This window comes from Bos indicus x Bos taurus, chromosome 2, assembly GCF_003369695.1.
Source record: "Bos indicus x Bos taurus breed Angus x Brahman F1 hybrid chromosome 2, Bos_hybrid_MaternalHap_v2.0, whole genome shotgun sequence".
Classification (NCBI taxonomy): Eukaryota; Metazoa; Chordata; class Mammalia; order Artiodactyla; family Bovidae; genus Bos; species Bos indicus x Bos taurus.
Window position 1 is genome coordinate 125,184,214 of NC_040077.1, and position 26,672 is coordinate 125,210,885.

Below are 26,672 nucleotides of genomic sequence, written 5' to 3' on the forward strand. Positions count from 1 at the left end.
GAGGCCAAAGCCCATGCTCTTGAATCATCACTCTCTCTCACACTTTGATGTTGATATGATCATATTTATTTTATTAGCATGCAACTGAAGCCCAGCACTTTTTCAGTTTTGTAGAAAACATGAGAGGATTATCCAACCTGTTTTTTTCTTTTAAGGAAACCAAATGCAAAATTACTGTTCACCTATAAAGAGGCATTGCACAGCAGATTATCTCTTTCTATGGTGGAGTTCTTGTCCTGATTCCCTACTACTGGTCCTCTAGATTTTAAATCTAACATCAACCTGTTCAAAAGATTTTGCCCTGGGTGACATCTCCAGGCATCAAAATTTAACTGTAGCATATTAACTTAGAATTTAAAATGATCAACTGTTAGGAGAATCACATGTTCCACTGGTCTTCAAAAGCACAATAAACTCATCCAGCAAGGATGTTAACTGGTCAGATCACTTCTTTTTTGGGGGGGGGAGGGGCTGCATGTGTGGCTTTCAGGATCTTAGTTTCCTCACCAGGGATTGAACCCCGGGCCACAGCAGTGAAAGCACCAAGTCCTAACCACTGGACTGCTAGGGAATTCCCTCAGATCACTTATCTAATGAACGGGTTAATATACCCCCTTTTCCAGCCCTGTGATTCCAAAGATAGACTAGGCCAATAGTTCTAAACTTGGTTTCAGAGAAACAGGCTATAGCTTCCTTCTTTGAGCACAAGGACTTGATTCTTAAAAAGAATTAAATTGTCTCAAGTGTTTTGAGTATAACAGAAAAGAGAAGGTACTTTTATCTGGAGAGATTGTGTGGGCCTTTGAGGTCCTATGCCCTTTTCAGGCATGAGGTGGTACTGAAGGCATTTCTAGCTGTCAGTGACCTTAATAACATGTCAGCTTTCTTTCAATTTCTCAGCTTCCATGGGTGGTCCATTATTTAATCCCTTATAATGCTGAATATACACCCAAGAAAACTAAAACTATATTCTTACCCTTATAATTCTTTATTCCTTGGCCATTTCCCCTGTCTTCAGCACAGCTAATATTCACACTGACCGCTGATGTGATGTAATGGCACACTTACCTAGGCCTTATAAAGCAAAATGCTCTTTGGGTACCAATGATGTCAGTACAGATGCAAACTAGAGGACAGCAGTCTAGGAGGTGAACCTTTTGAAATGTAAAGACTGATAGACTAGCTGCCAATGGGTTTTGGTATCTCAAAAAAGATTAGTTTCTTAGACTTTGAGACTTCCTTAGAATAGAATCTAAAGACATAAGGAATATACTGAAATAAAAAAAAAAACTTCCTTAGAACATCTTTGATATGAATGATCAGATGGAGACACTGAAAAAAAAATTGTTTGTATAGAGATGGTACATCAGGAAACTTCATTTAACCGGATGGTGAACAAAAAATTTACAAGGTGCTAAGAAAAGAAAAGATGTTCATGAAAAGTGAATAGAAATTGCCATTACTCCGGATTGTTAAAGCTTTGTGAAAGAGGTGGTGGAAGGACAGTTTGTATTAATGATGAACAGAGACAGTGTATAGGTCTAAAGGTCTGGTTTTGAAGTCTGTGTGCTTGAGATCAGATCCTGGCGCCACTGCTCCTAAACTGTGTGCCCTTGGCCAGGCCACTTACTACGCCTCAGTTTCCTAATCCATAAAAATAGGACAAGAAAAATACATCTCTTCAATGGTTTTGTGGCTATAAGATGATAAATGTAAAATGTTTAGCATAGTGAATTGTCTGTAGTAAGGGCTTCAATATCACCCCACAAATGACCAAGGAGAGCACTTCCACGAGCCTTTAAATTCCTACAGCAGACCACCATCCTTGGCCTCAGCTTCTTCAGCTGTAAAGCGATGGGGCTAGTCTAGATGAGTGATTCAGACATTAGAGACGTCATGGACTAGGAGAAAAAGAAAATACTACAGCAGCATCAACTTTTATTTTGCCAACTAAGGAGATTTTTAAATGAAGACTGTGACCTAACATCACCACCTTTTCATTTTCATAATCTTTTTAAAAAGTGATGCCATTAGCTCAAAGATGGCACTTTAAAAAGCCTACTAACATTATTTTTCTCATTTCTCCATGGACTGTAAAAATTTGGTCCTCAATCAGAGTCCCACATTATCCGAGTCCTATCCAACTTTATCTCTTTTAAAAATTAAGTACTATTTTGTCAATCAAATTTCATTTTGGATAAGGATTCAAATGAACTCCTCAGTTGACCTAAAAGCAGATCAAGGGTTAGAATCAAAATCTTTCAAGCTATTCCCTGGCAAGATGGAGATTCTGAAGTAGTTGTAATTCATAGTGCTGGAAAGCAATACTGAAAAATTCTTTGAAACCTTGGGATACCCTAAACATGCTTAGAAAAGCAGGGAGGAAGCAGGTGATTCCTACTCCTAGAAATTGAGTTCTATCTAACACTGAGTTGGGTTCTGGTCTGCATTTAGTGACCAAAAGTAAGTTTCATTTCCATGACTGAGAACTGCCTCTGAACAGAAGAAGGGGGAAAAAAAAAAAAAAACTGAAGGGAGAAGGCTCAAGGTGTTTTAATTTGCACTGACTGAAGCATAATTTCATTTTGATATTTTTGCTAGTGGTACAAGGGAGTGTATCTCCACTCCTTAACAAAACAAAACCTGTTCAGGGAGCACAGATCTAGCAGCTAACAAGTTCTTGTTCTCGAATATTCACAGAGGAAGTGGCCCGCATGACACTTCTACTCTACCCTATACTACAGCACTACAGTTTTAATTCACTTGAAGAGAAAACTTTCCATAAAGAAAGGAGAAAGGGAGAAAGAGAAAAGGAAAGGAATACAGACACAAACAGAATTTGTATGTTCAGACTAAACCCTTGTGATCCTTATAATCAGAGAATTTAAAGCTATAAAAGAGCAACTGAGGACACTTGGGGCCTATGGGTTAAGTAACTTGTTCAAATATCTATAGTGAGTAAACGAGAGAATTAAGATTCTCCAGGCCTTCTGTACCCCAGTCTAGTTTTTGACCTCCAAACCAATGGTTTTCAACCATGGTTATATCTGAGAATTATCTGGAGCTTTAAAAGCCCCTATATCCAAGCTATAACCCCCACTAACTAAATTAGAATCTTGTGGCAGGGGTACTGAAATATCAGTATTTTTTTGTTTCTAATGTGAAGACATAGTTAAGAACATCACTGCCCTAAACCATGGTGCCCTCAAGGTGGATGAAGCACAGATAAGGATGATTCTGTGGACAGGTTTGTTAGGCCCATTTAGCAGAACCTCTTGGTGGCAAGTTCCAGGCCATTGCAATTCTAGGCCAAGGTCATATTTGAGACCCATGATTACTATTACCACACCACCATGGGATTACATAGTATTATAGAACAGAACTATGGTGGCTTCATTTAACCCAAACTGAAAAGTGTTTTGTTTTTTACAATCAAGCCTTTTTTTTTCTTGCCCAGAGTGTTATAAATGATGTATTCAGGTCCAAGTATAATTTAGAGCTGAAGGGGCAGTGATTGTAGAACCAATGAATTAGCTCCGAAGCTGCTGCCTAGGCCTCTGTGACACCCCAACAGCTCTATTCTGTTCTTCAAGGAAAGGGCCTCTTCCACCCCCAAACCAATCCTCACCTGATCTCCAGTTTTCTTGCAGGTCTCAGTTTTTCTCTGGACAGCACATCATCCGATATCTACTGCATTAGGATGTTAACGCATAGAAACTTATAATAGAAGCTTTTAAAATGTTTATTTGTATTATAAGGGTGAAATGATGCAAGAGTGCAAAGAAACTTAAGTATTTAGCCCTTGTTTCCCTGCTGTTCACATTATTTTAGGAAAAGAAGATTAAGTAACATTAAAAGGAATGGAAGAAGTAAATATAAATATACCCAGCCAAATCCTCTAATTCACTAAAGGATGAACTGAAATTGTTGGCCCAATTCACATTTATTGAGAACCTAAAAAAATTACTTCCCCTGTAACTTCCCTGGACCTGTGAAAAAGGGGAGTGGACAACATTTATATTACAAGACAGCAATCTTTTATTGAAACATTTTTTTTGGTCTAAAACTATGCATGGAGAGATTAACCTCTTGTTCATAAATTAGGGTAATTCTAACATCACTATTCCAAACCAATATTATTTACAAAAAAAGAACCTTTTCTTTGCTTTCTTGCCAGTTCACAGGACTAAATTTTAAACCAACTTCAGTCTAGCTTTTAAAATTTCCCTGCCACCAAATGCCCAGCAAACCTTATTAGGGTAGGGGGCAGCCTTTTGATGGCAACAGTCATCATTTACCAGGAATGTACAACCACAACTGAGCAACAACAACAAAAGATTAAATCATTCCAAACAATTCCTATTTGCTTTCCAAAAGCATGCTTTGTCTACTTCTCCCATTCTATACAGACAGGTGGGAGAGGAACGCCACAGAGCATCATAATGTTAATTAAATTAACCTCTTCAAAAGGGGACAAGATGGTTTAGCGTATATATGGATGAACTGCAGTCAATGATACTAACAAGTAATAAACTTTAAACCCAGATTAACACATATCCCCAATAGCTGGCCAGCTCAAATCATTACTTCTCATTTAATCTGGATCACATGTGCAATTTTTTACTCTCTAGTTAAATACATCGCCAAAATTTTTCAAAGCATATAGGGAACAGGCTTCTTAGAAATTCAAATTAAAATGTTAAATAATAAAAATTGCTGGCTTATTATACAGTTTCTGACAAACTCCAATGTGCTGGGTGACCGAAAGTAATTCTATCTCAGTTGCTAGTAAAAAGGTAAATCTTGTATATACATAAAAAGACAATATTACAAGACTGTAGTGTTATCCTACCAAAACAAGAATATCTAGAATGGAATTTTAAGTAAACACTTGGGATGATGAGCAATCAGAATACAAGAGAAAAGAAAATCCACATAAATTAATTCTTAATTTGAGAAATCAATAAAATGTATACACAAATTGATAAATACTGTCTCCATAGGTCACTAATTCCAAGGACTAGTTAGTAGTTAGTTTCTAACTAAATTATTACAAGACATTCTGGTGTATTCTCTTTTCTTATGATCAGTTTGTTCTGGCAAGACTCCAACAAGCACTTGCCCTTGAAACAGCTCAGCGGGAGAAGGCTGGAGGCAATCACTTCATTTATTAACTAGCCACAAAATAAATCCAAAGATTACAATAATCACTGACAGGACAAGCACCAGGATACAGATCTTCTTGCGAGATTTTTTCTGAGGAGAGAAATATGTAAAGAAGACACTCATGAAACAAGTAAAAAATGTTTATAAGACTCCAAGAGTGCTTCATCAATCGGCCTCCTGGTAATGCAAAATTAAACTCTGTGTATGATTATGCAGACACCTTCTCAAAAATCTCAAGGTACCAGTGCTAGACAGCAGTGCAAGTCCTCATTCAATGCTCCCAAATACAATTTGCAAAGGCACTGTTTATATCTATGTTGCAAGATGTTATTTGCCATAAAATAAGTTATTTGTACATGTGTATTTGAATAAAGGTTTTATACCTATTATAAAATTTTATGTTCACTGTAAAAAACAGACAAGGAGAAGAGAAAATAATTACCCACAGATAAAACAGCTGACATTTTAATTGTATATCCTTCTGATCTTTTATCCAGGCACATTTATCTGAAATAATTGGGACCATACTGTATCATGTCTGATGGTTTTCTCACTCAATATTTTAGAATAAAATTTGTGATATTATAAACTCTTCATAAACATCTCTTTTACTTCCCACATAAAATAACATGAAGTGGATGTATATAATTTACTTGACTGTTCTTTACTGTTGGATATTAAAGTCATCACTCACTTTTTAAAAGGAAACTATTGTTAAATACAATTTCTTTAAGAACAGTCCCGGGGAAATAAAATTGTCTTAGGAACATGGTAAATGACTAAATGCTATTTGTTTCTAAAAAGCCATGCAACACCAGATTGAGGAGAAATGAGAAGGACCTCATTCACAACATGTGTAAACTGAGGTGAAGACCCGGATAAAGTTTGTAAAACCAGAGTTTCAAATAATATGTAGAAAAATACCACTTTACAGAAAGTAGAACAATTAACCCCTAGGTGTTCACAGCAAAATAACCCCCATATGATAAGCCCCAATTAAGTCATACATAAACAGCAGTCCAAGTTGAGTCTCTGTCCATTTTCTGTGGCAACAGTCAACATACATTATCTGCAAAGTCCTACTTTGTAACTATTACTATCCTAACTGAAACAAATTTCAGCTGTGTAGGTTAGAAAATTAGCCTTACCCCAAACTAGGTATCATGCTAGCTTATGGGGATACCTTTGTAGCTAAGAGGCTTCTATGTCAGTTTATTCAAAGTTTGATGCCTTTTTTGTAGATCTCTGCAAAGGAAAATACTAAAAATGGAGCTGGGATGGCAATTATGACTACCTGCCTCCAGCTTAAGACTGAACAAACGGCTGCAGCTGCTCAGTGTCGGTGACTCTGACGGCCCCTAGAGACTACAGCACAGAGGGATTTTCTTTTGTACCTGCTTTTACCTGATAGTAAGCAGCTCGCTGTAGCTGGTCAGTGGCTCTTTCTACATGCACCTCTGAGCTTTCCACGTTGGCTTCTATGCTGTCTGCAAAAAAGAAGGGCAGTGGATGTTTTAGCACAGTCGGATGTTTCAAGACTGCAAACTGAAGAGAATTCTGATGCTAAGGGTCCTGTTCACCACCATCACTCCAACTATCCAGCCATGAGATCAAAAGTTACCAGCCCCATAAGAGAACAGCCCTCTTCTTTGGAAATAAACACTGAAGAATTATTTAGAGGTAGAGGGTTATGAAGTATGCAAATCATCCACAAACAGTTCAGAAAAAAATCAGGTAAATATATAGAGTGCAAATAAAAAGCAAATGGGGTAGAATGTTAATAAGACGTAAATCTAAGTAAAGCTTATAAAGGAGTTCCTTGTTATTTTCATTTTTGCAACTTTCTGTGAACTTGAAATTATTTCCAAATAAAAAGTTTTTTTAAAAAAGGGTTTCGAATCCCATAGTTGTGCAAGTTTCTGCAGATAAAAACTGAGAAGCTGACAGCTATTTCCCTAAACAGCCAAAGACTTACCATGAGGCTATGGCAAGTGAATGGACTATTCATGGAAGCTTCATTTTAACTTCCACATTTGACAATGTAAGAAAATTTCTAAGAAAATGAATTTAGTGATTTTTTGAATGGTATTCCTAGATTTCTAAGACACAGCTTACTGACTTCTTTGCATACAAAAACTATCCACTCACCTTTATGTTAAAGGTATCAATAATACATACCAATGAGATCACCTTGGTCGTGGATCATCATGGCCAAATCTTTAAATATCTGATTGACATCCAAAATATCAGCCTAAGGAACACACACACAAAAAAATTAACCAACATTAAGTAACATGTTGGAAGATTCATTTCCTCTACTTACCTAAAGTTCTGGCTATTAACATAACACGTGTGTTTTTAAAGCTTATAAATCATGCTTTCTCTATAAACAGAAAATGAAAATAAAGTTAATTATTAACACTTACTAAGTGACTTCTGTATGCAGAGTACTATGCCAGGTAGGTAATTAGAAGTACAGTCTCTTGGAGCCTATCAGTTACAGAGGACTGTTAACCCTCCACAGTCTTGTTCAACCTTAAATTAAGAACTTCTTTGGACCTCCCTACTAAAATGTGGACAATTACAGTACCCATCTCATAGGATTTTCAGAAGTACTAAATAAAAAATTCTTAGAACTATGCAATAACCACTTCGTAAGTGTTAGCTATTAGTAACTATTACTTAACTGGTCTTTTGGAGAAGGAAATGGCAACCCACTCCAGGATTCTTGCCTGGAGAATCCTGTGGACAGAGGAGCCTGGTGGGCTGCTGTCCATGGAGTCGCACAGAGTCGGACACAACTGAAGTGACTTAGCGTGTGTGCGTAACTGGTCCTCATGACAACCAATAAGACATGTATTATCTCCATTCTATAGAAGAGGAAAGTGAAGGCTCAAAGAGGTTTAATGACTTGTCCTAAGGTCTCACAGCTAGCATGTGGCAAAACTGAGAATTAAAAGTTCGTGATGGGCTTCCCTGGTGGTCCAGTGACAAAGACTCCATCTGCCAAGGCAGGGGACACACGTCTGATCCTTGGCCTGCACTCTAGAGCCTGTGCTCTGCAACAAGAGAAGCCACCACAATGAGAAGCCTGCGCACCACAACAAAGAACAGCCCCAGCTCTCTGCACCTAGAGAAAGCCCTCGGGTAGCAATAAAGACCCAGCACAGTCACAAGTAAATAAATAAATAATCTTTTTAAAAGTTCACGATGTTTGAATTAATCATTCAGTAACTCTATGAAGTTCGTGTCTTCTTTGAGGATAATGAGGCTCAGAGAGGTTATGTAACTTGTCTAGTCATACAACTCATCAGTGAGGAAACTAAGCACTGCAGCCAGGATGATATTCCTAAAGCCCACACTCTTTCAATAAGCAATTCGCTGCCTCTCAGATGCTACAATTAAAAAAAAGATACCTTCAAAGCAATGACTTCCTGATCACAACTTGGCAAGAACAGTTCTAGCCAGCACCTCAGTTACTTGTTAAGAGTCTACTATAGTTAGGACAGTTGGCTAGTTGCTGTCAGTATAAAAGGGCTTAATAATAGTTATCTGCGGGTGGAGGTGGGTGGAGGGATCAGTATATAATAAGATAAGAAGAAAGGGTATTATATGGTAAATGACTAATAAATGGTATAGCATTTACCTCAAGCAGAGAAGGAAGACTACAGCAGAAGAGGCAGGACTTAAGAAGCCACATACATAGAAAGGTAACTTGGTTAAAGAACAAACAGCCCAGTTTGGCTATAACATGGGTGTGATATTATGATATAAGAAATATATATTTGATCTTTGTCCCAATCCCAGCACTGAGCTCCTAAAATTTTTTTCTAACTGATAAAAGAGATAAAGATGTCCTTTTTTATTCAAAACAAACCCTTTCAACCACTCCTGAGTTTATGTTAATAGCTTGGCTTTTGGAAAACCCCTAAGGATGGGGGCTATTTGCCTGGGAACCAACCTGGTGTTTAGTTGGTTGGAACTTTCAGCCCCAATTCCAACCTCTGGGGAGGGGAGGAGGGCTCAAGGTTAGATCAATCACCAAAGGCCAATTATTTAGTCAATCATGCTCATGTAACCAGAAGTTCAGAGAGCGTCTTGGTTAGTGAACACATGGAGATATGGGGAGTGTAGTGGGCCTGGAGAGGGCATGGAAGCCATGCACACGTGTGTGCTCAGTCACTTCAGTCGTGTCTGATTCTTTGTGACGCCATGGACTATAGCCCACCAGGCTCCTCTGTCCATGGGATTCTCCAGGCAAGAATACTGGAGTGGGTTGCCATGTCCTCCTCCAGGGGATCTTCCTGACCCAGGGATCGAACCCGAGTCTCCTGAATCTCCTGCACTGCAGGCGGATTCTTCGCCACTGAGCCACTGGGGAAGCCCCATGGAAGCCATGTACCCCTGGCCACATACTTTGCCCTATGTATCTCTTCCGTCTGGCTCTTCCTGAGCTGTATCCTTTTATAATAAACCAGTAACCTAATGAGTAAACTGTTTTCTTGAGTTCTGTGAGCTGCTCCAGCTAATAATCAAACCCAAGGAAGGGGTCGTGAGAACTTCCAATTTCCAACCTGCTGGTCAGAAGCACAGGTGACAACCTGGATTTGCGACTGGCACCTGAAGTCTCGGAAAGGGGGTCAGTCTTGTGGGACTGAACTTTCAATCTGTGGGATCTGAGGCTAACTCCAGGAAGACAGTATTAGAACTAAGTTGCACTGTAGCACATCGTGATAATGTGGCAGAATTGCCTGATGTGGGGAAAAAAACACATATTTGGTGACCAGAGTGTGGGAAGGATAGAGTGGGAGCAGAAGAGAAACACACCAGAGTGTGTTGCTGCACTGTTAGAGCAGGGTTTGCATGTTAGATGCAGGAAATGACTGGATACGAAAGTGCAACGGCTAAGGAATTAGACCTTGATTCTGTTGAATGTGAAGTGCCCATGACACTCCTCTCCTCAGCTCCACGCATCTCATTCTACTCTCGGCTGGACGGGATTTCTCATGTTAAAGAATCAATTAGATGATTAGTAGCAATAGATGAAAAAGAAAATACATGACATCTTTGAAGTCAAACTTCAGGCTTTCCCTGATGGCTCAGCCGGTAAAGAATCCACCCGTAATGCATGAGACAAAGGAGATATGTGTTCGATCCCTAGGTTGGGAAGATCCCCTGGAGTAGGAAATGGCAACCCACTCCAGTATTCATGCCTGGAGAATCCCATGGACGGAGGAGCCTGGTGGGCTATAGTCCACGGGGTCGCAAAGAGTCGGACACGACTGAGTGACTTTACTTTCACTTTCTTCAATTAAAAAAATAAACTAAAAAAAAAAAAAGAAGTATCAAGAATAAAAAAACAGAGGGCTCTAGGGCAGTGTGTCTCAACCTTGACTGCACTTTGTAATCACCTGGGAAGTTTGTAAGATAAAAAATGGCCTCACCCAGGGCTTCCTGTGGATGTTTGTCTATTTTTAACCTACAAAAAAATTAGAAAATCACACGCAGTTCAAACTAGTAATTGGTGGGTGGATGAGAAGAGCTGGGGCATTAAAAAAAAAAATCTCCAAGTGATTCTAAAAGTGCAGTCAGGTTCAGAACCACTGCCACAGACGAAGGTCAAGGAGGAGATCAAAGTTTCTCCTCTCTACAATCCTCCTCCCCACACTGCCCCCAAGATGGCAGTCTTCCATCTCCATGGAGAAAAGTACTCATGTTTAAGGATATTTTACTGGTCATCATGCAAAAAATTAAAGTTGGAAACTCAGCTAAGAAAGGCCTTGAGACCTCTCTCTCAACCCTCACCTCAAAAATTGTTCCGTTTCTCTGACGCACTGATGGGATACCCACAATTTGGGATTGGACTTTCGGATGCACAAAAATGGAGGAAATTTGTTGGCCTGTCTTTATTCTGGGTTATTCAGACTAAGCAAAGGGCTCTTTGTAGAGGCCCACCGAACCTAGAGATTGGCATTGAGGTTTGGGGACGATGTCTTAATAAAATATTTGTTGGCCTTGCTCTGTTCTCTATGGGTATTCCCATGGAGACCATATAAAATATGGTGACTGAGGAGGGGGTCCAGGTATCCTCAGGCACCATGACCAATACCATCCTAGTGAAGTGTGAAAGTTGCTCAGTCATGTCCGACTCTTTATGACCCTGAATCCTCTTTGTGGCCTGAATTCTCCAGGGCAGAATACTAGAATGGGTAGCCGTTCCCTTCTTCTCCAAGGGGATCTTCCCAACCCAGGGATTGAACCTAGGTCTCCCGCATTGCAGACGGATTCTTTACCAGCTGAGCTACCAGCGAAGCCCAAGAGTACTGGAATGGGTAGCCTATCCCTTCTCCAGTGGATCTTCCCGACCCAGGAATCAAACCAGGGTCTCCTACATTGCAGGTGGATTCTTTACCAGCTGAGGTACCAGGGAATCCTGACACGATCATAAGAGTAGTTCAAATTCACCATGATTACACTGAGACATAATATGCAAACTGTACAACTCATTTCATCCTTTCTCATAATCACTGAGAGAAAAACCAGATTGCAGATACACTGAGTCAAACAAAAAACATGACCTGGCCCTCACCTCCAGCTGCCGAATTGCCGTCTCCCTCTCCTTAATAAGCTCCAGGTCCTGTTCGGTGATGGCCACCTCATCCTCCTGTCTCTGCATCTGGTTCCACTCCTCATGGCTGCAGGGAGACAAGCACATGGGCTGATTCCTCCCCGCAAAGGTGGACCTAAGACATATCATCTCTAGAGTCAGCAGAGCCTGTCCAAAGACAGTACCAGGCCTCCAAGTCCTCTGGTAACAATACAAGTCCCTGGGGGTTACATTCTTCACATCCAGAGGGAAAGAACTGGTAACACCAAGAAAACCAAGTCTCAACTTTCATGGGCAAAACTAAGAGGAGGCAGAATTACAAGGGATGGGACTCCTTGCTGTTTCCATTCAGGGATATACTCTATAATCTTGCTAGACAAGAAGCGGGCAGAGATTTGAAATCTCTGGCCCATTCTCTCCCAGGGCACTCTCAAAGTGCAAAATGTGTTGCCATCTCAGGTACTAAATGGGTAGAGAAGAGCAGGTTAAGTGACCTGTCAGTGCCTCACCAATTAGTCTGACAGAATCATATCTCCTGGTTTTCAAGGATTTCTTTGAGGCTGTTAAATGTCTCATAACAGAAAACCAAAGTGAAAAAGCTAATGAAATGTTACAACTCTTCTTTTCTGGTACCATATTTAGAAGAAAGGCATATGACTTACGAGACATGCACTTTGAAAATTCAGTATTAAGCACCTTTCCAGTAGTACACATAAATCACATGCCATCTCCACAATACTTAGAGAATTTTCTCCATGTGCTGGAGATACAAAACTGAGTGAGAGAGCACTCCAGGCCTCTGAGGTGCTCACAGTATAGTGACAGCAAGACAGATGCATACCTGTGACAAAATACTTTATGTTCTGAACTAATACCATCAATACATTTCTATGGAATTAATTAATTCAGTTTGGAGGAGAAAGGAGATGTCTTGTAGATAAAAAATCATTTGCTTTTTCCAGGGTTGCCTCCATTTTAGCGATGAGTAAACAGAAACCCAGGAACTTTGAAGAACTTATATCTGAATTACAGGTAAAATCTCAGCCCTCCTAAATTGTAGGTTTTGGGGGTCTCTAATTATTCCTCTTGAGCCAAACCCTCTCCTCAACACACAGACATCAGAGATTTCTTGAAAATTTTTTATTCACTTTGAAATTATCCCTTTCATAATTCAAAGATCATGGAAAAGCCCACTGTTTTGACTTTTTTAATTTGATGGATTATAAATTACCTACCCCAGGGCTCTTGAGAGTCCCTTGAACTGCAAGGAGATCAAACCAGTCAATCTTAAAGGAAATCAGTCCTGAATATTCATTGGAAGGACTGATGCTGAAGCTGAAGCTCCAATACTTTGGCCATCTGATGCGAAGAACTGACTCACTGGAAAAGACCCTGATGCTGGGAAAGATTGAAGGCAGGAGGAGAAGGGGACGACAGAGGATGAGATGGTTGGATGGCATCATCAACTCGATGGACATGAGTCTGAGCAAGCTCCGGGAGTTGGTAATGGACAGGGAAGCCAGGTGTGCTGCAGTCCATCGGGTCGCAAAAGAGTCAGACACGACTGAGCGACTGAACTGAACTGACCCCGGGGTCCCTTTATTTTTCCTCCTTTTTTCTCACTCATTTTTAAAATTGAAAGTAAGTATAAAGTATAAAATCCCATCTCAACTATCTACCTTAGAATAATTCCTTTACCTGTCAAAGGAGACGAGCTGTTCCTCTCTCTGCCTCTCCTCCGCCTAGAAAGTAGATGGCATCATTGCTGCTGTTATTCACAAACATGTCACAGACACAGACACACACACTCACATACACACAATGGCCTCCTTTAGCTACAGTATGAAGAAGCAACATCCTTTGGCTCTGATAGGATCTATAAGATGACACAGGGCTCTGGCAATCTGTCTTGACTGAGAAATAGGTGTGAAGTAGTCAAAAGCCAATCTGCACTCCACTTTGGGTTCAGAATCAAAACTATACTAAGTAGGATGGAGAGAACATGGTAAGAGAAAGGAATAAAAATTAATAACAGTGATAACTTATTTTAAAATTTGGAGATAGGTGGATTAAGAGGAAGAATTGAAAACATGCAAGCAAACAAATTTTCAGAACTTGTAAAGATTTTTTTAAAAAAATAGACCTTTAAAGCATATCAGGTTCTAAAGTGACAAAGTGACTTCAAAAATCAGTCTAATGATACATTATTTTTGTAATTTAACAACCAAGAAAAAAAGTTAAAAGAGCAATCGATTTTTAAAAAAAACCTTCCCTTTTTTTATGATAACAGTAATCAAAAAGCAAAATAAAGAAAATTTCAAAATTATACCCACCCAGAGGAATACAGTGGGGTTTTTAAAATTATTATTAGTTTTCCCTCTCTCCCCAGATCAAGAAACGAAACACTGCTAGTGTCCTAAAGCCTACCTCTGTGCCCTTCTCCAATAACCACCACCTCCCTCTCCTCCATAGTCACCATTATCCTGGCTTTTTGGCCACCATTTTCTTGTATTTTTAAAATACTGATACATATCAATATTTAATATTGTATCTGATTTTGAATTTTACATGAATGGAATTATACTGTTTGTATTCTTTCATGCTTTGATTGGATCACATTAGATCACGCCAGATCCATCCCTGATGTAAATATAACTATGGTTCATTTTCCCTGTTGTAATATATTATAGTACCACCACATATTTATCTCTTCTATTGTTAATTGACATTGGAGTGTTTCTGATTTTTGACTACTACAAATAATGTTGCTATGAACACTCCTGTACTTATATCCTGGTACAAACATACAGAGTTCTCTGGGGTAGAACGGCTGGGTCATAAGGAGTTCTGAAGTTACAGTCAAATGTTTTCCAGTGGTTGTTTCAACTCACTACCACTGGTGGAAGGAAAGTCCCTGTTACATTTCATCCTTTGTGTACCCTGGGCTGTGCACTACACTGCAGAAATTATTTGCCGGTATTCTTTGGGGGCTAGAATAAAGGTGTCTGAACAGAGATGATTTTGTCTGGCACGAAGGTACTCGACCAGACCACGACTACTGGAAGCTTCAGGCCTTTGGACCATTCAGGTGGTATGAATTTGGACAGCAAATCTGCCTGAAGGTTACTCTGTGGTACAATTTACTGTCTGGATTTCCCCTCCCTCTCGCTGTCCTCAGTGCTAACGCAATCTTTTTAGCAGTCTGCTAGGGGAAAGGAAGGCTTACTTTTCATTTCTTTTAGGGCCCAGTTTAATTTGAGCAGCACCTTCTTTTACAATATCCACCTTGCATGGACCCATTACTTTGACTTCATGCCATAAGGACATCAAAACTGAATTCACGTTTGCCCTCAGTAAATGTACTCAGTGGAAAAGTAGTTTTTTTCAGTGCTCTGCTTATCTCTATGGGTTCACACCTTCTCTTAGGCTTTGATCTTAATATTTTCATGGCTCTTCAATATTTTTGAGACGTTGGGTTGTTAAAATCTAGTATCTGTTAATTCTTTTCAAAGAGAAGGCTAGTCCAAATAACCTAGCCTGCTACATTCTAGGAAACGGATTTATCCTTTCTTTTTAAAAAGCTTTTAACATAAGATCAATATGACAATGAGAAAGGAAAAAGAAAATTACACATAATTCTACCTGTCATTTTTGTAAATCTTTGTGCATACTCCTTTCCAGTCTTTGACCGTATGTACACTTTTTTAACAAAGGTTATACCAATCTGACATTTTCATAGCAGCTAATGTCCATGTTTATTATTTGGAGGGATAGAAAGTAAAGACAAATGGTCAAAATTTTTTTTTTAAACTTAGGAAAGAACATCCTGAAATTTACAGAGGTCTTCTTTTGGAAATAAACTCACAGAAAGACGAGATCCAGCTCTTGCTCGGGCAATGCTCTCCTTCTCCTTTTCAGACACCCTTCTCTGCACAGCCTGGAAACTGTTTAAGGCTGCAGAGAAGTCATTCATGAGACGTTCCTTCTGAAGTTTCTGCTGGCGCTGGGAAATTAAACAAGAACTTAAAATTTCATATTAACCCAGAATCATTTGCTTTTAATTCCCTTTAAAAGCAAAAGTACACCCCCTAAAAATTCCCAACTAGGAAAAGAACTATGAAATAGGCTCTTCCTTAAATGAATGAACTTGCTCTTTTCTAACTCAAATCTCTAGTTAATACTAAAGGCCAAGTCAGAGTTTTCCTTCTTTCATTCTGACAAACCTGTGAACTAGGTGTCTTTTACCTTGTAAGGGAATCTCAGAGGGAACCACAGTTCAGAATTTTGGTTCCCAGGAGAATCTAAAAGCAGAATAAACACCTATGGATTTAGACTGGACTCAAATAGAGACTGTTTCCTTGCCAACATGTTAAAAACTGTATTCATCTATAGTTAGTTCACAGCTTACCTGAACACCATAGAATCATTTGCCTTCACACTATAGTGAGGTTCAAAATCTTTGAGAACCTAAAACTTATTCTGCAGAGTTACAGGCTATGTTTACTTAGCTGACTGATACTATGTCTCAAAAAGCACATCCTGAGAGCACCTGCTGTAGTCAATTGGTACTACAGGTTATACAGAGGCAAGTATAATCAGTAAGAATCCAAGTGGTCAAGGCCTCAAGAGGTGGTGGACACTAAGGGAAGAGTAAGGCATGAATGGTAGAGAGAAGGGGAAAGGCAAAGCCATGCAAGGTAACTGTGCGAGCAAAGGTATGGTGGCAGAAATTTGCAGAGGATTTATAAAAAGGTAGTTTGACTGGAACCAAAGGTTTTTTTCATGAGAATAGCTAAAAGATAAAACTGAAAAAATAGGGAAGGGGCTGGCCACTGCAGGTTTTATTTTTATCTTTTAAAGATTTGCTTACTTGGCCATACTGGGTCTTAGTGGCACACGCAGGATTTTTGATTTTCATTGTGGCATGCAGGGCTTCCCAGGTGGCACTAGTGATAAAGAACTCGCGTGCCAACCCAGGAGACTAAGAGATGGGGTTCCACTACTAGTCTGGAAGATCCCCTGGAGTAGGGCACAACAATCCACTCCATATTCTTGCCTGGAGAATCCCATGAACAGAGAAGCCTGGCAGTCTACAGTGCATAGGGTCACAAAGAGTCAGATATGATGGAGCGACTTACCACGCATGCACTCAGGCATGCAGGTTCTTTAGTTGTGGCCTGTGGAGTTTTTAGTCGTGGCATGTGAACTATTAGTTGTGGCACGCAGGATCTAGTTTCCTAAGGATCGAACTTGGGCCCCCTGCATTGGGAGGGCGGAGTCTTGGCCACTGGACCACCAGGGAAGTCCCCACAGCAGGTTTTATTTTATTTTTTAAATTTATTTTTGGCTGTCCAAGTCTTTGCTGCTTCACACAGGCCTTCTCTAGAGCGGGGGTTACTCTTTGTTGCAGTGCGAAGGCTTCTCAATGCAGTGACTTCTCTCATTGCAGAACACAGGCTCGGTATTTGTGGCTCACAGACTTAGTTGCTCTGTGGCATGCAGGATCTTCCCAGATGAGGGACTGAACCCGTGTCCTCTGCATTGGCAGGCAGACTCTTAAACACTGGACCACCAAGGAAGCCCAGCCGCTGCAGGTTTTAAATGCCAAGCTAATGAGTTTGGGATTCAACCTCTAAATAACAAAGAGCAATGAAGATTTCTATGAGCGGAACATGATGTGTACAAAATGATAACTTAGAAAGATGAGTCCACGATGGTGAACACAATGGAATGGGAAAATGAAATAAGTCAAAAAGATGACCACAATAATCAAGGTTTAGGGTTAGGAAGACATGGTATCAATAATGAGAACACAAAGAAATGAGTCTAAAAAACATGCGACTGGCTGTGGGGAAAGGAGAATAAAGTCAAAGGATGACTCACATTTCACACCTGGGAGAGAGATGGTAAAACTGAAAGCAAATTTAGATGAGGGACTTTTTATCCCATTCCTGAGATTTTAATTTTTACATAAACATTAAATAAGAGAGGGGAAAAAACGTCATTCCCTCTCACTATCCAAAAATATTATCTTTTAAGTATATCATAAACATTTTCCATGTTAACATACTCTTCACAGTTTGGTCTTTGCTACATCAGTTCAGTTCAGTCACTCAGTCGTGTCCGACTCTTTGCGACCCCATGAATCGCAGCATGCCAGGCCTCCCTCTCCATCACCAACTCCCGGAGATCACTCAGACTCACGTCCATCGAGTGAGTGATGCCATCCAGCCATCTCATCCTCTGTCGTCCCCTTCTCCTCCTGCCCCCAATCCCTCCCAGCATCAGAGTCTTCTCCAATGAGTCAACTCTTCACATGAGGTGCCCAAAGTACTGGAGTTTCAGCTTCAGCATCATTCCCTCCAAAGAAATCCCAGGGCTGATCTCCTTCAGAATGGACTAGTTGCATCTCCTTGCAGTCCAAGGGACTCTCAAGAGTCTTCTCCAACACCACAGTTCAAAAGCATCAATTCTTCGGTGCTCAGGCTTCTTCACAGTCCAACTCTCACATCCATACATGACCACAGGAAAAACCATAGCCTTGACTAGACAAACCTTTGTTGGCAAAGTAATGTCTCTGCTTTTGAATATGCTATCTAGGTTGGTCATAACTTTCCTTCCAAGGAGTAAGCATCTTTTAATTTCATGGCTGCAATCACCATCTGCAGTGATTTTGGAGCCCAAAAAAATAAAGTCTGACACTGTTTCCACTGTTTCCCCATCTATTTCCCAGGAAGTGATGGGACCGGATGCCATGATCTTCGTTTTCTGAATGTTGAGCTTTAAGCCAACTTTTTCACTCTCCACTTGCACTTTCATCAAGAGGCTTTTGAGTTCCTCTTTACTTTCTGCCATAAGGGTGGTGTCATCTGCATATCTGAGGTTATTGATATCTCTCCTGGCAATCTTGATTCCAGCTTGTGTTTCTTCCAGTCCAGCATTTCTCATGATGTAGTCTGCATAGAAGTTAAATAAGCAGGGTGATAATATACACCCTGGCAATCTTGATTCCAGCTTGTGTTTCTTCCACTCCAGCGTTTCTCATGATGTAGTCTGCATAGAAGTTAAATAAGCAGGGTGATAATATACAGCCTTGACGTACTCCTTTTCCTATTTGGAACCAGTCTGTTGTTCCATGTCCAGTTCTAACTATTGCTTCCTGACCTGCATACAGATTTCTCAAGAAGCAGGTCAGGTGGTCTGGTATTCCCATCTCTTTCAGAGTTTTCCACAGTTTATTGTGATCCACACAGTCAAAGGCTTTGGCATAGTCAATAAAGCAGAAATAGATGTTTTTCTGGAACTCTCTTGCTTTTTCCATGATCCAGCGGATGTTGGCAATTTGATCTCTAGTTCCTCTTCCTTTTCTAAAACCAGCTTGAACATCAGGAAGTTCACGCTTCACATATTGCTGAAGCCTGGCTTGGAGAATTTTGAGCATTACTTCACTAGCATGTGAGATGAGTGCAATTGTGTGGTAGTTTGAGCATTCTTTGGCATTGCCTTTCTTTGGGATTGGAATGAAAACTGACCTTTTCCAGTCCTGTGGCCACTGCTGAGTTTTCCAAATTTGCTGGCATATTGAATGCAGCACTTTCACAGCATCATCTTCCAGGATTTGGAATAGCTCAACTGGAATTCCATCACCTCCACTAGTTTTGTTCATAGTGATGCTTTCTAAGGCCCACTTGACTTCACATTCCAGGATGTCTGGCTCTAGATGAGTGATCACACCATTGTGATTATCTTGGTCGTGAAGATCTTTTTTGTACAGTTCTTCTGTGTATTCTTGCCACCTTTTCTTAATATCTTCTGCTTCTGTTAGGTCCATACCATTTCTGTCCTTTATTGAACCCATCTTTGCATGAAATGTTCCCTTGGTATCTCTAATTTTCTTGAAGAGATCTCTAGTCTTTCCCATTCTGTTGTTTTCCTCTATTTCTTTGCATTGATTACTGAGGAAGGCTTTGCTACATAATACTCCATTAAGTTGATCTAGTAAATTTTATGTAAGCATTCCTTCTAGATTGTTCTATTTTTAACTATTACAAATAAATAAAGCTAAAGTAAGGCCTATTGTAACAGCTAATATTTATACAGTGCTTATCACATATCATATTGTTATAACTACTTTATATAATAACTCATTTAATCCATATATCAACCTATACTATTAAAGTACCTATTTGACAGATCTGGAAAATGAGGCACACAGAGGTTAAGCAATTTGCCTAGGATCATATAGTAAATGGCAGGGGTAGAATTTAAATCCAGGAAACCTGGCTCCAGAGTGCATAGCTGGTTTTTTTTCCCTTAGAACTTGGAACATTTGCATGAGTGGAAATATTAGGTCAAAAGGCACAAACTTTTTTTTATGACAGTAAGTACTGTCAGTCAGATTAGTGAGGGGTTTGGGTGAAACAGAAGGGATTTATTAGCGTATCAAAGAGGAGATGTCAGAGCAGGAATTAGCGATATGGGCCAAGTACTCAGAGGTGCAGGGGCGAGGGACGGAAAAAGATTTGGGGACCACAGTCATAAAAGTCACAGGAAGCTCATAAAAGTAGAAAAGACTCCTGGGGGAGAAAGCATAAAATAACAAAATTAGAGGATCACTGGTTGTGCCTTGGGGCACACCCACTTCTAGGAAGACACAGAGTCAGAGAAGCTGAGACTCAACCTGGGGTAAGAGAGACAAAAGGCCAGAAAGGGGTCACCAGAGTCGGGAGACATGAAAACTACTTTGTCGTCTTTACTATGGAAATCATGGGAAGAAAAAGGAAGTTTCAGTAAAGACAGGATGAACAGGAGGATCAAATAAAACAAAGAGAGATGAATAAAAACGCAGAAAAACCCCACTGGATTTGGCAATTAGAAGATCACTGATAATAGTGCATAAGTATGAAAGAAATGTGAAAGTACGATGTATGTTTTGATAGTGCAGTAGCAAAAAGATGAGTGACAGGGCTAAGATTAATTAGATAAAGAAACAACTGAAAAGGAAAAGAATATTCAGCACAATAGGAGGAAGGGAATCCAGGATTCATATTTCACCAGAAATAATACCTCTGTGGATTTAGGTTCTTAATGATCCAAACTTTGCCAACAAAGGTCCATCTGGTCAAGGCTATGGTTTTTCCAGTGGTCATGTATGGATGTGAGAGTTGGACTATAAAGAAAGCTGAGCGCCGAAGAATTGATTCTTTTGCTCTATGGTGTTGGAGAAGACTCTTTAGAGTCCCTTGGACTGCAAGGAGATCCAACCAGTCCATCCTAAAGGAAATCAGTCCTGAATATTCATTGGAAGGACTGATGCTGAAGCTGCAACTCCCATACTTTGGCCACCTGATGCGAACAGCTGACTCACTGGGAAAGACCCTGAGGCTGGGAGAGACTGAAGGCGGGAGAAGGGGACCACAGAGGATGAGATGGTTGGATGGCATTACTGACTCAATGGACATGAGTTTCAGTAAACTCTGGATGTTGATGATGGACAGGGAGGCCTGGCAAGCTGCAGTCCATGGGGTCACAAAGAGCTGGACACGACTGAGCAACTGAACCGAACTGAATGATCCAAGATAATGGAAGGAAACAAGAAGATGCATAATCCAAAAATAATTTCTATTTGATTTTGGAATACATTAGATTTTTTTTTTAAAGGAGATTGAACTTTCTATGTTGCTTAGGCTACTATTTAACACTTTGCTATTGTTCAGTTGCTCAGTCATGTCTGACTCTTTGAGACCCTGTGAACTGCAGCACATTCTGTTGACATCAGACTCTTAGATTCCCTTTTTTTACTGCTAAAACTATCTACAAGAGTGTATTCCCTATGTGTACAGCTGGGAGAGGAAAGGGGTTGATTTGGGAACAATTTGAAAGAATGAATGGCAAGGGGAACTGGTCCAGTATGAGAAACAACCAACACAAACAGCACACAGGCAGAGTCAAAGGGCGGCTATGCTAAAGTTACTACTTTGCAGCACGATGACAAAGCACCTAGTTTGGGTTCTGGTCTTTTGTGCGAGGGGATGCCAAGAATCCAAAGACTGAACACATACTTCATTAAACGCCTTGTCAGGAATGAGTTAAACTGACGATTTTCAAGCTTTTTTAATGGAGATCCAGAATAAAAATGTGACATCTTGATCTAGCATCGTATATACACATATGTGTGAAACAAAAAAGTTTCATGTAACAGTACTTCCCTTAATTACATGGTTACACACTCTGATATTTCTATTCTTTCATTTCTTTTAAATGGCGATCACAATACACTAAAATTATATTATGTTCCAACAATTACAATTCACAGACAACCCAGGAAGGGGAAGTGGTAGGTTTCATCTTTACAGCCATCAGAGACGAAATATCATCATTTAAAGAATTCACTAATAAAAAACAACGTAAGTTAAGTGCTCCCATGAACGGCATAGAAACTAAAGCAAAATAAAATCACAACAGTCTAAGATAGAGAAGATTTTTGTCCTGGAAGAGATAGGATGTGAGGCAGACCACGAACGGTAGGTTAAAAAGTCAAACTACAACAGAGGGAACACACTTGACTTCAAGAACAAGTGAAGGAAAGGCATGGCATATCAAGGGAACAATGAATTCCAATAGAAACTGTGTCTCTAAAGGATTTAAATGGCCACTGAAGAAAACAACTTGAGCAGAGAAATCTATTTCTCAGAGCATTTCCTTAACTGGAAACCTACAAAAATGTGACATGAAAGTGACTGCAAAGTAAAAAAAGACATTTGCTTGAAATTTATAGACACTGGATACAAGCAAACTAGAATCAAGCCAGAAAGCATAAAGCTGCTAATCAAATCCCAACAAGATGCAAACACCGAGATTCTTCTTCAGTTAAACCCATTTTACTAATATATTATTGCTAATTATCGCAGCAGCTACTAATACCTTCCAAGATCTGGTAGCTGCATTCTTTCTATTGTCACAGTAGACACTTATCTATTTTATGGATAAGGAAACTGAGGTTCAGTTTGAAGGCCAAGTTTGTTTCACATACCGCCTCTCCAAAAAAACCAATATTTTTCTTATTCAAAATAAATAAAAACCCCAGAAAATACCAACCTGTTCTGAAGTAGATAAAGGAAGGGGCAAGGACCCCAGTTCCTTCAGTAATTCATTTGTTTCCTTGGCAAGCTGATTTGTAGAGTGTTGTAACTGTTGCCTAAGAGAGAAAAGACGTGTTTTAGGATATTCTCACTTCTTGAGAGCTGTTAGCATCAGTCTGTTCTCAGAGTGTCTCATGATGCAGGGAATGAAAGGGCACCTGAAGGATGCTCCCAGATGCTCAGGTTCACAACAGAATTCCAGAAGTACCACCTAGTCAAACTCACTTCAAGTTGTCTTCACATTACCGAGTAGAAAGAACCTACCTCAATGAAAACTGCTGATTAGGTATTTTAATTCTTTGGGGAGAAAAGAAAAGCATTCTCAGCAGTTCTGATAGAAATACAAAAGCAGCTGCCCCCACACCTCAATCTAATAGTTTTAACACGCTGAACTCTCTCTGAAAATTCTCACGCTCATTCGCCCAAGAGTTCCGCATGGTTACTGTCTGTCACAGGCCACTGACTAGTGACAGAATCCACGCCCTGGGGGTTGGATGAAATGTGCATTAGAAGCAGAGCTTCTACCCTAGGGAACAACCTCCAAAGATCAACTCCCACGTTTGTGCTTAAAGCTGGTGCTTTTTCAGCTTTACCCTTGGCTCCCTACCTATGCTTTATGCTTGACTTTCTGGCTCTTTTCTCCAAAACAAAGAAGCCCTATACTGTGTTTAAAAAAAAAAAAAAAGTAAGGAGCAGAGGGGAAAGGAAATTAAAGAGGGAAAAATGTGTGGGATTGAAAGGTACTGGAAATACAAAAAAGATTCCTTTCAGTCATGGTTTCTTCTACTATCTGGCCATTTCTGCAACGGTTTTAAGGCAGGACAGAGAAACCACACTACTGATTACTAATATTTTTTCACTGCAAAGGGGTCTCCAAGATAGAAGGGAAAAAAAAAAGCAAAACCAAAAAAATTTAAAAAACCATGAGAGTCAAAACCAAGAGGGAATCAAAAAACCAAAAAACAAAAATGGGAATTTCCTGGTGGTTCAGTGGTCCCCTCTTCCACCGAAGAGGGCACTGGTTCAATCCCTGCTTGGTGAACTAAGATCCAACCAGCCATATGGTACAGCAAAAAAAATAACAATAACAAAATAAAAATCAAAAGCCCCCAAAAAGAGTCAATCCAAAGCTTGAGCATCATGGACAGTACTAACATACCAACAGCTACCTCACGTCTCCATCAAAAAAGCTCAAAGTACTAACAGTAAGTCATTCTCTCACTTCCCAATGTCTAGGACAGGAAACAAAAATAGTGTAAAGATGGAAACTAGAACTTCTAACAGCAGAGATAGAGTCAAGAAGGACATAATAAAAAGAATCTATTCCACTCTTCTCTCCTCGGGCTATTCCGAATACACTTCTTTAATATTATATACAGTTGGAAATCCAACAGATTAGACAAGCAATGTAGATCATCAGGAGGCCTGTGCCAACAAGGAAGCTCCTGTAGGGAGAATGCAGTTTAAGAGTCGTAGGGATTCCCCCTCTACTTCCCTAAATTGTTCTGCTAAGCTGTCCAAGGGAGGAAGAAAAGCAGAGTCCAAGGACTCAGAGAGGCAAGGGAGATCACAACCCATTAATGTATTTTGTTGCTCCTCTTCTAGATCCAGCTATGACCTCATGTCCCACTGCCTCTTGTGCTGACCTCACAGGCCTGAAACCTAAGCCGCCAAGCAGCAAGAGCATTAAGTGTGTCCCCAGAAGGCCCTCACAAATCCCAAACTTGTTAGGAAGCTACTCACAGATTTTCCTGTAGCTTGCTTGAATCCTGCTTAGTTCCTAGTTGGCTCATCAAGTTCTTTATCTGAGCGGCTGGGGAGAGGAGGAAATAAAAATTTATTAAAAAGAAAAATACATTCATCACAAGCACCGTGGGGAGAGGGAAAGGGATAAATTGGGAGACTTGAGATTGATATATACATACTACTATATATAAAGTAGATACCTAATAAGGACCTATTGTAGAGCACAGGGAACTCTACTCAATACCCTGCAATGGTCTATAAGGGAAAATCTGATTCACTGTGCTGTACACCTAAAACTAACACAACACTGTAAATCAGTTATACTCCAATAAAAATTTAAAAAAAAAACAAGCATCCTAATTCTCAGATCACTAGTCTCTCCCCATATCCTGAATAAGAATGTACAACTAATAGAAAGCATGCTATGATCAAGACCCTGGTCTTGATCTTCTAAACTATTCTCTTCTAAATCTACCTGTGAGATCTACCTTTCTCCTAGAGAGTAACTATGCCACTAAGCAGAAGGTGGTGGTTTTCCTCACTCCCAAAGAACTTCCACATTCTACCAGATTTCCAGTGGCACTGGTTAAAATGTTTGTCTCTTTTGGAATGGCCTTGATACCAAGTATCAATTCACAACAATAAACATTTAAATTCATGAATACAAAATAATTTTCTACAGCAAACATTTTTGGAAAGACAATGTACATTTATTATTGATAATAAGTTACCACTAATTGAGCACTTCTATGTGCCAAGTACTATATTAGGAGCTTTGTATACATAATCTTATTCATTTTCATAGCAACAGTCTGAAGTAGATGTATGTTCATTTTGCAGATGAGGAAACAGATTTAGAGAAGTTAAATATCTTATGTAAGCACACACACAAAAAGAAGTAGGGCAAAAAATTCAACCCCAGGGACATCATACTCCAATGCCTATGTTCTTTTAATTATGCTGTCTGTAGACAAATAGTACATCGCTTTGTTCAGATTACTCTACCAAGATATTGTGCTAAGATCAGGAATGGTCATATTTGAATCCTAGGTGTTTAAGACCCTAGTCCTGAACTAGGAAAGCAGAGTTCCGGAGGAACTGATAGTCAGAAATAGTCTGGCTGGGAATCTGAACACCCTTGTCGCTCACTGACTTCTACAACAGGAATAGAGCCCCTGATTTCCTACGTCCTACTTTCTATTTTCTTTTTCTGTTGGCAGAGATGGGGGAGCTTCATTCATTTATTGAGCTTGAAATTTTATTGTATGTTTGTTTTTTGTTTGTTTTTATGCTTGCATTTTAAAAGCATTCACTGTCTTCTATAGGGCTTCCCTGGTGGCTCAGAGGGTAAAGCGTCTGCCCACAATCCAGAAGGCCTGGGTTCGATCCCCAGGTCAGGAAGATCCCCTGGAGAAGGAAATGGCAACCCACTCCAGTACTCTTGCCTGGAAAATTCCACGGACAGAAGAGCCTGGTAGGCTATAGTCCATGGGATCGCAAAGAGTTGCACATGACTGAGAAACTTCACAACTGTCTTCTATTGCAAGAAACTGGAATACAGAACACAATAACAAAGTACTTTGTGTCCAGTGGAACATAATTATCTCCAAGTTTCACCAGGACTTCAAGAGATAATATACCACAATAGGTACAGGGCTCCTCTGGCCAAAAGACAGTTCCTTTGTGAGGGCTCTCCTACCCTCTCAGGTTTAATCCAGTTCCACTTGTGAAACACCAGACTGCTAAATGACTGGCTTAGGGGAAGATGAGGAAACCAATGCTTACTGTAACAATTTGTATCTATTATAGGAACAGATTATATACAAGGCTTCAATGTCCAATAAAAATGAAACTTTACTTATTAGAATTTTAAATTTTAAAAATTGATTGTTCCTTATGATAGGGTGCTTCTTAAATAAAAAATTTGGGGGTCACAGTCATAATACTGACCTTAATTTGGTCACCAAGAGTAGTAAAAAGGCAAGCTTAGTAAGGACCAGTTACCTTACAGA

At 39.8% G+C, this 26,672-nt stretch overlaps 1 protein-coding gene across 1 annotated transcript in view; it reads right to left on the reverse strand.

Moving 5' to 3' along the window:
* Positions 1–3,726: 3,726 nt before the first annotated feature.
* The window catches only part of STX12 (syntaxin 12), a 35,895-nt gene continuing 12,949 nt past the window's right edge, over positions 3,727–26,672 (reverse strand). Inside the window, exons 2-9 of the mRNA XM_027519052.1 lie at positions 24,658–24,727; positions 22,871–22,970; positions 15,639–15,776; positions 13,472–13,515; positions 11,756–11,861; positions 7,345–7,417; positions 6,571–6,653; positions 3,727–5,256 (exon numbers count right to left, since the gene is read on the reverse strand). Of these exons, the coding sequence (XP_027374853.1) occupies positions 5,164–5,256; positions 6,571–6,653; positions 7,345–7,417; positions 11,756–11,861; positions 13,472–13,515; positions 15,639–15,776; positions 22,871–22,970; positions 24,658–24,727 (707 nt within the window). The 3' untranslated portion in view covers positions 3,727–5,163. The remainder of the gene's footprint in view (positions 5,257–6,570; positions 6,654–7,344; positions 7,418–11,755; positions 11,862–13,471; positions 13,516–15,638; positions 15,777–22,870; positions 22,971–24,657; positions 24,728–26,672) is intronic.